The sequence below is a fragment of the Dendrobates tinctorius genome, unplaced genomic scaffold (genome assembly GCF_039654945.1).
Source record: "Dendrobates tinctorius isolate UK_male_01 unplaced genomic scaffold, ASM3965494v1 ptg000046l, whole genome shotgun sequence".
Classification (NCBI taxonomy): domain Eukaryota; kingdom Metazoa; phylum Chordata; class Amphibia; order Anura; family Dendrobatidae; genus Dendrobates; species Dendrobates tinctorius.
In genome coordinates, this window is record NW_027361714.1 from 82,621,567 (window position 1) to 82,633,325 (window position 11,759).

Consider the following 11,759-nt stretch of genomic DNA (forward strand, 5'->3'; position numbering starts at 1 on the left):
ATCGCTAGCGAGATCGCTGAAGCGTCACCGATTTTGTGATGCAACAGCGACCTCGCCAGCGATTTTGTTACGTGTGACACTTAGCAGCGACCGGCCCCCGCTGCGATGTTGCTGATCGTGCTCGAATGTCCTGGGCCTTTTTTTGATCGCTGGTGTCCTGCTGGCCAGCGTACATCGCTGTGTTTGACACCAACAAGCGACCTCATTATCGACTCAGAAATCATGGACGCAGGCGGGAGTCGTCAGAATCGCTGCTGTGTGACAAGGTCCCAACGACCGCCGAGGTCGTTATACGGATCGCTGGCTCGTTGCTGCGTCATTGGGTAAATCTGACTGTTTGACAGCTTACTAGCGAGTAGCGACCATTTAGTGTTACACCAGCGATCCTTACCAGGTCGTATCCTTGTCGGGATCGCTGGTGCGTTGCTAAGTGCTAAGTGCATTTTCCATGATATAGCCATACGAGCATTACAATTCCATTTTGTCAAATACAGCAATTTTTCATCTGAGCTGCAAAATTACATTCTACAAGTAGTTGCATTTCTTATGTCACATAATTTCTTCACGTTCAATGGAGAATTTTTTTTGCAACTTAGAGGAGTTGCAATGGGAGCTAAATTCTCACCCTCCCTTGCAAATCTTGTAATGTCATTCTGGGAAATGGAATATATATATTCCACTGCCAACCCTTTTTCAAAGCAATTAATCTGGTATGGTAGATATATCGATGATACCCTCATCATTTGGGGTGGAGATATTTCTGCCATACCAGATTTCATAAAACATATTAATTCTAATAACTATAATATCAAATTCACGCATAACTACAGTTCTAACAATATTGCATTTCTGGATTTGTGTTTGAGTGGCACAGATGGTGCGGTCATTCATACTAAAACGCACCATAAACCATACAGTGGGAACACGGTGCTACATGCAAGGAGCAGTCATTCAAAACATACAATCAGGTCAGTCCCTGTTGGTGAATACACCAGAGTTAAACGTAATTGCAGCTCAGAGGAATCCTTGCAAGAGGAATTTGCACATGTTACCAATAAATTGACAAATCGCAATTATCCAAAATGGACCCTAACTAGAGCACAAAAAATAGTGCAAACCAAAGATCGAAATGACTTGCTGGCATCAAGTACAGAAGGGAAAAAAAAGGTAATAACTATGGGAAAAAAACCCTATATATGTTTCCAGTATAGCCCGCAATTCACATCTATAAAAAATATTGTTCACAAGTTTCTACCCATTCTGCACCAGGATAATGAATTGGTTAAAATTTTATCATCAGGAATTAATGTGGTGTCAAGAAAAGCACCGTCTTTAGGGAGTATACTATCCCCCAGCATGTTTTCACTAACACATCACAAGCCTAAAGAAAACTGGTTAACGGTGAAGGGCTTTTACAAATGTGGTGCTAACATTTGTAAAATATGCAAATATGCCCAAATTTCTCAGGAATTCACTAATAATGATCATACTTCATGTTTTAAAATAAAAAATTATATCAATTGCAATTCTAGCAACATAGTGTGTAAAATTAATTGTGAACAATGTGATTTATCCTATGTTGGTTGCACCTCGAGGCAGCTAAAATTAAGAATAAGGGAACATTTAAATGATATTAGCAATACAAATAATTTTATACGGAATGTCTCAGCAGTTTCCAAACATTTTATTGATTGCCACGCCCGCAATACATCTCACCTTAAAGTTCAGGGAATAGAAAAAGTAAACCTGTCATCCCGTGGGGGAGACATCAGGCGATGTCTCCTTACTCGGGAAGCATTTTGGATATACCATTTAAATACTAGACATCCAAACGGTCTCAATAAAAGACATGATCTATTGTTGCACTATTGTTGAATTTCCCCTTTTTTTTTTTTTTTTTTTTCTCAAAAGAGGAAAAAAAACTTTTTTTTTTTTTTTTTTTTCTGTCGCTTTTGTATTTAATTACATGTGTCCAATTGGATTGGCTCATGTGATCATGTGATTTTTATATGATGTTTTATTCGTTAAGCTACATATATATGTCTAATCTAAGGCAAATTTCAAACATGGCTTTGACAAAGACCGTCTGGTCGAAACGCATAGACTGTCATCTCTGTTGTGGTGAGGTTATATGGAGATTCTTCACCATTGTATGTTTTAATGGTTTTTCATTAAAGAAGATTTTAATAGCAGCTGGAGCAGAACTTTCCTTCTAAGTGTAACGGTACCCTTAGCAACAGGGGCTTATCATTGCTGGGACACAGCGGCACCAGCAACGTAATTTGACAAAGCCCCTCCTGTGATAGGCACCTCACTGTCTATGGACATTGTATACATAGAGCCTGGTGTGGGCAGCTCTGCTGTGTTGCCAAATCTAAAAACTCTGTTTCAGAACGTCTGCACTCAGTGTACTAGATATACTAAGTGATATATCATTGGATTCAGCTTCTCTTTGCCTACATTGTGCTGCTATCAGATGAGGTAGCAAAAACCTGCTGGCAAATTCCCTTTAACATACAATTTTTCATCTTACATTGCTTCTTACGTAATAACATTATTCATGCAGTAAGAAAGCAGCACAAATCCCCCCTTCACCTCTGTTAACTTTCTGCACATTCACAGTCTCCCCTGTCACAGTGAAATCTTCCAGCATTAAGCAGGAAGTCTTGAACAGTTGTCAAAATAGGGAGGCAGCAGACAGCCCTGATTTTCAGCTTCCCTCTCTCTGGCTATAAATAAGAAAAATGTATATCTGGTCTTCTTTTACTTCATGAGGTTTCCAAGGAGGAAGTGCCTCTTTAAATATACAACTTGATCATTGAAGCTGACCATTACTGACTAGTTCCATGGAAAATAAGAAGGCTGCCAAATGCAGCTCCATAAAATGAGGCAGTAGATTTGTTGTAGATTTTGTTTGGATTCTACATAATGAAAATCTACAACAAATTATACTACCATACATGAGCAGACCTCTGGGCAGCATATACAGCATGCCTATTATCTAGTAGTGCAGGCTCTGGATCTGCACCAAATCTGCTAAAAATATTAAGTAGATTAAGACACTGTATCTGTATTTTGAATGGGACACCTGTATCGCTCTGCAGTTCTGCTAAATGAAATTGTTACAGCACAATAGATCCTAATCTGTCTGAATGAGGTTACAATAATGTGATATAAATATAATGGAAAATGTGCACTAATAAAGGTATTATAATTTAAATGTAAATTATGTAACCTGTAACACAGGAAATCTAAACATGAATCCTGCAGAAATATACAATATGTTTGCTAAGGTGTTGTAAAATCAAAGACAAAGATATTGCGACATTAAATTTTACCATGCAAATGTGTCTGTTGCATCCACATATAAGCATGCAAAATATACCTAGGTGCTTTTTGGGTGATGTTTACAGTATTTCTTCTTACCTTGTTTCTCTTGAAGTATGCTCTTCGGCAGGCTGCAAAACACTTTTCACTGCAAAAGCTTTTCACTTCGCTCCCCATGCTCAGAGAATAGCGCTTAATCCCTACTTTCTGGCACCAGGCGCACATGATTTGTACATTTGACACATCATCCTCTGTAGCATAGAAGAAACACAACATGTTTTGTATCATTATAGTTGGTAAATATATCCATTCTTCAGTAGCAGAGTGGCACGTATAGTCTATGACAGTCTAATTAAAAGTGATACACAGGAACAGGACCACTATAAGTAGAGTATATGTTAATGCAGTGATCATTATTCCATGTATTCCTAGGTTAGCTTAGTATAGGAACTCCTCCACTTGGAAGAAAATAAACGTAAACTCTTAAATTTTCCCTGAAGACTGAATCAGCTACACTGTATGAAGTGACGTAGAGAGTAATTCTTGGGCATCCTTAAAGAATACCATCAGATGAATGACCTGTTTCTATGAACCATGAGAAATAGTTCCTATCTATCCAACTTGTTACAGATTTTATCTAATGCTGTTACTCAAATATTTAAAAAATTCGAAGCAACATTTCACAACCAGGTGTGTGAAAACTTGGTTGCCCATGGAAATTTGACAACATAGCGTTTGGACAGCAAAACACCGTCTATATATCCTCAGAGGTTGAGAAAACCCCATCGCAGTTGGAGATGGATGAGTTCCCCTTTTTCATCCTGGCTGGTGACGAGAACGAGACAGTGACCAGGGAGGCTGAAATTCCTGAACTGGGGGTTTCTAGTGGAAATTTTGGGACTACTCAAATGCGGGATCTTACCCTAAAACGAGCATTGGAAAATGTGACTTTGATAAATGGGGTTGCCCAAGAGCCGGGGGCTGTCACCAGGTTTCCACATTTTGCTTTAAATGCAGAGCTGCTGTATCGGGTCACTAAGCTGAGAGAGGAAGTGGTAGAGCAGTTGTTAGTACTGTGTCCCTATAGGCGTAGTGTATTAGACCTGACCCATTCCAATGTCTTGGGTGGACATCTGAGAGTAGACAAAACACAAAAGAGGGTCCTTAGGAGGTTCTACTGGCCTTGGTGCCACAGAGTGATCCTTAACTACTGCTGTTACTGCCCTATTTGTCAGCTTACTGCTCATGTGTTCCATTTCCAAAGTCCCCTAGTGCCATTGCCCATTATAAAGGTCAAATTTGACTGGATTGCCATGAACCTTGTGCAGCCCCTGGTTAAGTCCGCCAGAGGGCACCAATACATTCTAGTGGTGATGGACTATGCAACACGGTACCCAGAAGCGGTACCTCTTAGAAACTCCTCCGCCACGTGCATAGCTCGAGAGTTAGTCCATATTTTTCCTCGGATGGGTCTGCCAAAGGAGATCCTGATGGACCAAGAAACACCATTTATGTCCAAAGTAATGAGTGAGTTGTGTAAGGCTCTTCAGGTTACATAACTCTGCGCGTTGGTATACCATCCGCAGATGGATGACCTGGTGGAGAGATTCAACAAAACATTGAAGTCCATGCTTAAGGTCATGTAGAGGGATGGCCAAGACTGGAATTGCCTACTGCCGTACCCGTTGTTCTCTATCCCGGAAGTTCATCAGTCCTCTACGGGGTTCTCACCGTTCGAGTTGTTATATGGACGACACCCCCGGGGACTTTTAGATGTTGCAAAAGAGACCTGGGAAGCAGAAGATACACCCCACAGTAACGTCATTAAGCATGTGGCCCAAATGCAGGACCGGATCGCAAGGGTGATGCCGATTTTGACCTTCAAGCACAAGAAGTCCAGGAGAGGGTCTACAACTGAGCTGTAAGGCTGAGACAGTTTAGCTCTGGAGACCTGGTGTTAGTATTGATCCCCACTGTAGAAAGTAAATTCCTGGTCAAGTGGCATGGGCCATACGAGGTGGTCGAGAAGTTGAGTGACGTCAACTAAAAAGTCCACCAACCAGGAAGAAGGAAGTTGTACCAAGTGTACCACATCAACCTGCTCAAACCGTGGCAAGACAGGGAACTGCAATATATACATTGCAGAGGGGATGTGTGTGTGTGTATTTTGCAGAGGGGTAGTGTGTATGTGTGTGTAAGGGGGAGTATTTTTCAAGTCTTCTGAGATGTGATGTTAAATTGCCGTATTAGCACTTTCTGATAAATACGTGGGTTTTGGGTTGCTGTTTCGGCACTTGCTCTCTAAAAGGTTCGCCATCACTGGTTTAGAAAAAAAAATCCTACAAAGAAAGTAAGAAGTGTCAATAATTTTATTGACAATAATTAAAAAGCAGAAAAAAACATATAAAAGAATAACAAATAAGTTGAAGATGAAAAACGAAAATAGCTGTCGGTGTGATACCATACAAATACAAAATGATGAATCCAAATTTGATGTGGTACATCCAAGAAATGATATGTAAAGTCCAATTAATCAAATAAATATATTCAAATGAAAGAAATTGTTAATAAAATGGACAAATACATAATCAATTAATAAAGTGCTTGGGCAAACCATGATTACATAATAATAGAGATATGTATGCACATATGCAGACAGGAGATAGAAAGTAATGTACAGTAATTAGGTAAAAGGTAAAAAAAAGGCAGCATAATATTTGCATAAGGTGCACACAAACTTGAGTAGGCAATCACAGCATGACAGCCAGACACCCCGACGCGCATTTCGCTTTTTCAATAGGGGAAATGCATTTTTTTATTTATATTTGTGGTTTGTACACTTACATAATCTGGTTATGATCTTATTAATAGTCTAGCATAGTGCTTCACTTCTGCATTACTGTACATTACTTTATATCTTCTGTGTGCATATGTGCATACATATCTCTGTTATTATGATGAAAACTCCTTTGTAATCATGGTTTGCACAATAACTTTTTTCCTTGATTATGTATTTGTCCATTTTATTAAGGATTTCTTTCATTTGAATATATTGACTTTACATATTATCTATTGGTATTTTCTGTGCCACCTCAAATTTGGATTCATCATTTTATGGTATGAAACCAGCAGCTATTTTTGTTTTTCATCTTCAACTTATTTGTTATTCTTTTATATGTTTTTTCTGTTTTCTTTTAATTATTATTGTCAATAAAATTATAAATTTTACTTGGTTTAGCACTTCTTACTTTCTTTGTAGTATTTGTTGGTCTTTTTTTTAAGTTTGCCCCTATATATTTGCACTCTCCCCCTCATTTTTAGGATTTATAATCACTGGTTTAGGTATATGGCCATGTCTTGATAGGTTTGCAGTTGTGCCATACTCCTTCCATTTTTGGACGATAGATTGAACACTGCTCCATGAAATGTTCAGAGCTCGGGCTCTTTTTTTCATACCCTAACACTGCTTTACTTTTCTCCACAAGTTTATCGCTGAACTGTCTGGTGTGTTCCATGATTTTCATGATGCTGTTAGGTCAATAATGCTCTCAAGCAAACATCTGAGGCCTTCACAGAACAGCTGTAGCTATACTGAGAACACATTTCACACAAATTGACTCAATTTACTAATTATGTAACTTCTGGAGGCAAATGGTCACTCAAGACTCTACTCTTCACAAATACGTACTTTCTACTTTGTGTTTTTATATCACATAAAATACCAATAGTATACCTTTAAGTTTGTTGGCATATCGTGACAAAATGCGGAAAAGTTCACAGGATATGAATACTTTTTCACGGCACTGTAGGTGATACCGTATTTTTCGGATTATAAGATGCATTTTTTCCCCCAAATTTGAAGGGAAAAAGGGGGGGTCTTATAATGTGGAAATACCTTACCAGCCGCGGTGGAGCAGGGTCCCATGGTCGCTGCTGGAGGAGGCAAGAGTGGCACATTGCTGCAGGCCGCAGGCTGAAATAAGGGGGTGTTCCGATCTGCGCCGCTGCAGGTGAAAATGGCTGCGATGCTCTGTGGTGCGGGTGGGTGCTCCGCCGACATTTTGTGAAAGTCCGGAGCCCCCCGCATATCCTTTACTGCGATACGGTGGCCTCCGGGAAAATTGCCGTCTGGGGGCGGCGCATGAACAGATTAAGATCTTTGCATCTCTGGTGCCAAGATCTCGTCTCCTGAGATCTCGGAACGAGATCTCGGCACCTGAGATCTCGTTGCCGAGAACTCAATCTGAGCATGCGACGCCCCCCGGCGGCCACCGCATCACAGTAATGGATGTGCGGGGGGCTCCGGGCTTTCACAAAATGCCGGTGGAGCCCCCGCATCACAGAGCATGGCAGCCATTTTCACCAGCAGCGGAACACCCCCTCATCCCAGCCTGTGGCCTGCAGCAACGCGCCACTCTTGCCTCCTCCAGCAGCGACCTTGGGACCCTGCTTCCTACCTCCCCCAGTAAGCAATAAGACACATGGATTATAAGGGGCACCACCATTGTATTATATAAAGTATTTTTTCCTATTTTTCTCCTCAAAATTTGGGGTGCATCTTATAATCCACAAAATAAGGTATATATGTACAGTATATGTAACTAAACTTTATTATTTTTTTTATATAATTTTGTCCAGAAACCAGAATGGAAAGCTATGACATTTTTCAAACTTTATTAGGGAATAACTTCCAAACCTCTGTTTTTTCCCCAGTCTATTTGCTTGCTTTTAGCTGCTCTGACATTAGAATTTACTCATGTGGAGTACTGATGCTGGCAGTGAAAAGGCAGCACCTGTGTATTCTTCTCAATGTTGTGCTTATCAGAACAATCTTCTGCAAAAGGCTTGCTTGTTATTTGTTAGTGAGCTCAGCTAGCGCTCTATCCTTACACTTCAGTAAGATAAATAATGTCTGTAGTATTTGTGTCAGTAAACAATCCCTTACTGCCCTCTGTGTACCGTAATGGAAGCAAGAAAGCGATCCGATCCGCACCACAAAAACCAACACGGCCCCACCAGGGATATTGTGTGTACTGTTGCAACAAGCCATCTGCATGGAAAGTTTCTGAGCACCCAACTGTAATCGAAGCATTACCTTTGCTTCCATTATAGAATACTATACAGGGGCAGGTAGGGTCTGTCATGCCTGCTGCAGGAGATTGTTCTGATAAGCAGACCTCTCAGAGGAGGAAGTAGGTGCTGACACTTTCACTGCCAGCATCAGTACTCCAAATGAGTATGTTATGATATCAATGCAGTTGAAGGCAGGCAAATAGACTGGGGAAAAAGCAGAGGTTTAAAAGCCTGTACATGATTTTTATTTTATTATTTTTTTTAAAGCTAATTAAGCCACATGTACAAATAAAGTGATTTGCAAAGTTTTACAACATTCCTTGCTGAACAAAAACATATTTAAACAAAATTAAACTTTAGTTAGCCTTTAAAATGGAGTATGCTCTGCAAGAATAGTCTAAAAGGTTTAATGTGGAGAATTAAAGGTGCTCATTTTCCTTATTTATGCAGGAAGGAGCATTGTTGCATGAGGGGTGGATGAGCCATTTCCAAAGGTAAAACAAGTCAATAATGATCCATGTCCTTCAACAAATACTAAATTTACACGTCTAGATAAGCGAGTCTTGAGTGTGAGAATTTAGCTACATAAGTGAGATATGAGAGCAAGGTTGAACATGTGAAGAAACTGAATATATCAGAAGATTGAATAGTAACTTTGTGACTGTGTGAATAAGACGACATGAGAAAGGGGTGTCACCGGTAAGAGATAGAAGGTCATGAGAAAAGGAAAAAGATTTTGGTAGACAGGAAAATAGGATCCAATCACCATAAAGTGCCTGCTCATCTAACCGTGTAAAAGAAAACCATTTTATACGTCTTGGCAAAAAGCCCAACTAAAAGGAAATACATTACATGATAACACACAACAGATACCTTATTATGAAATAAAAGCTTCATTTTGACAAACTTTAATGCTGGATGTAAATGATTTACTTGAAATGTGTTAAAAAATATTATGTAATTTCTTGCAATAAATATAAATATACCAATGGTCACAGTCTTCTAACTTAATTAATTGGCTTTCTAAAGCTCAATTACCATTATCCTTAGGTCTTTTAAGTATGATTGAATCAAATGCATAGAAGGTGCTTGGAGGGTCCAAAATGTGGAGCTAATTTTAGTTGATGTAGATTAATGTTAGTTGATGTAGATATTTATATGACTGTATTTTTTAGGGTACAAGTCTACAGGCATTCTATGTAACTTCAGACTTGTAAATCCTCACACTGCACACACTGTGCACTGTGACGAGTTTCTCGTGGCATGAGGAGGCGGGCGCGTGAGCGCAAGTATGTGATACGCATAAATGCGGTCACATGCCAACTAGACGTTCAAAACGTGAGCGAGGCCAGACACGTTTAGTTGGAATGTGGCCAGAAATATAGAAATCGCATAGTTCCGGTAACATGATCAACTGCTATTTGCACCACCACCAGAGAATCATCACCCCACACGGTGCATGTAAATTGAGGATTCTGAAGTCTGCAGTCACATACAATGACTGCAGACTTGTATTCCAAAGCTAGAAAACTCTGTTAAACTAATTTTTCTTTTTGTGTTTGGCAACAGGGAAAATAGGTATTACATTTCACTTAAAAAAAGAAAGACTCATCATAAAGTTGAAAGTGACACCATCGCTATCTAGTAGCTGCATCTCCCGGTAATATTTACAGTTAATTGCAGGAGATGATGTATCAGACAGGGTGTTTGGTCTCCAGAGGGAAAAGCCCACTAGAGCTTCTCATGCAAGGATCTGCAAGAGTGACTATCGGCTTACTGCTGTAGTTTATGAATACAAAAAAACACGAATAAAAACACCAATGCCACAGTACTGATTAGTAAGTAACAGGTATACTCCCGTAACAATAATTGGAGACAACAAAAAATTGGAGCAAAAGAACCTCTATTGAATACAGTAATATCAAATATAATATTTTATTAATTCAATGATAAAATTGTATATATAAGATTATAAAATGTCATCATATGGACAAAAAGTATATATACAAGGACACAAAAAATGAAAAATCAACCCTGCACATGTTGTCCAGCTAACAAGTGACAGAAACGAAGCGAAACGCGCATTGGGGCTGCGGTATCTGACGGCACAGTGGACCTATTGGGGTATGACCTCTTTACCTCTTTTCTTTACATATTGACTTTAATCTACTAACTCTTGATGTTTTCTGTCACTTGTTAGCTGGACAACACGTGCAGGGTTTGATATATATGATAGTGCACTGGTTGCTACAAGTAGCAGATATATATATATATATATATATATATATACAGTATATATATATATATATATATACACATAGTATATTAATTGCCTCAATGGCTTGGATGTAATTTTGGTCTTTTTACCTGGACTATATATGTAATTCTGATGCCTCAGATTTTTCATTGTTTGTGTCCTTCTGTATATACTTTTTGTCCATATTATGACATTTTATAATCTTATATATAATTTTATGATTGAATAAAATATTATATTTGATATTACTCAATAGAGGTTCTTTTGCTCCAATTTTTTGTTGTCTCCAATTGCGGCTGTAGTTTAGTAGCTGAACTATCCTAGTTTTTCTTCCACATCTGAGTTCTGCCAGAGATGCTGCAATTACAACCAGTAACAGATCCAATACAGACTGATTTAATTGACAAAGCTATTCATCAAATTCACAAATGTTTCAACACAGCGTTGTGAATGAGACCTCACTCACTGACATCATCCCTCATTAGAGGGCGCATGAACTATTATCTATATCATTTATGTAGTTGTGGTCACCAACCTCTCACATTCCACTATAGCCGCTAGTTATTTCAGGGTCAGTATAAATTCTATAATAAATTGCAGAAAGCAAATATATAGGAATTTTATATTGAATTACACTATATTAATAATAAAAACATTGCATTGTCATGTTTTAGATTCAAGTTTTTTCAGAATCTGATTTACTCATTTTCTATCTATTTCAGAATTATTTCTCTGTTCTAAAATTAGATGTGAAGTATAAGGGTACGTGCACACGCTGCGGAATCCGCTGCGGATTAATCCGCACGGATTTTGCAAAAACCGCAGATAATCCGCAGGTCCAAAGACCTGCGGATTATCTGCGGTTTTGCCTGCGGTTTGGTCCTGCGGATTCACTATCTCCACAATGGTGGAGATAGGAACCCGCAGCGGTTTCCGCAGAAAGAATTGACATGCAATTCTTTCTGCGGATTCAAAACCGCAGCAAATCCGCGCGGTTTTTTCCGCAGCGTCGGCACAGCGTTTTTTTTTTCCCATTCAAATGAATGGTACTGTACACCGCAGCTAAAACTGCTGCGTGTCCGCAGCGGCCAAAACCGCTGCG

General features: G+C 39.2%; 1 protein-coding gene across 2 annotated transcripts in view; it reads right to left on the reverse strand.

Annotated features, from left to right (window-relative positions):
* The window catches only part of SOBP (sine oculis binding protein homolog), a 346,453-nt gene that overhangs the window by 201,859 nt on the left and 132,835 nt on the right, over nucleotides 1-11,759 (reverse strand). For both annotated transcript variants that reach the window (XM_073576075.1, XM_073576074.1), the window contains one exon: nucleotides 3,427-3,578. In XM_073576075.1, the coding sequence (XP_073432176.1) occupies nucleotides 3,427-3,578 (152 nt within the window). The remainder of the gene's footprint in view (nucleotides 1-3,426; nucleotides 3,579-11,759) is intronic.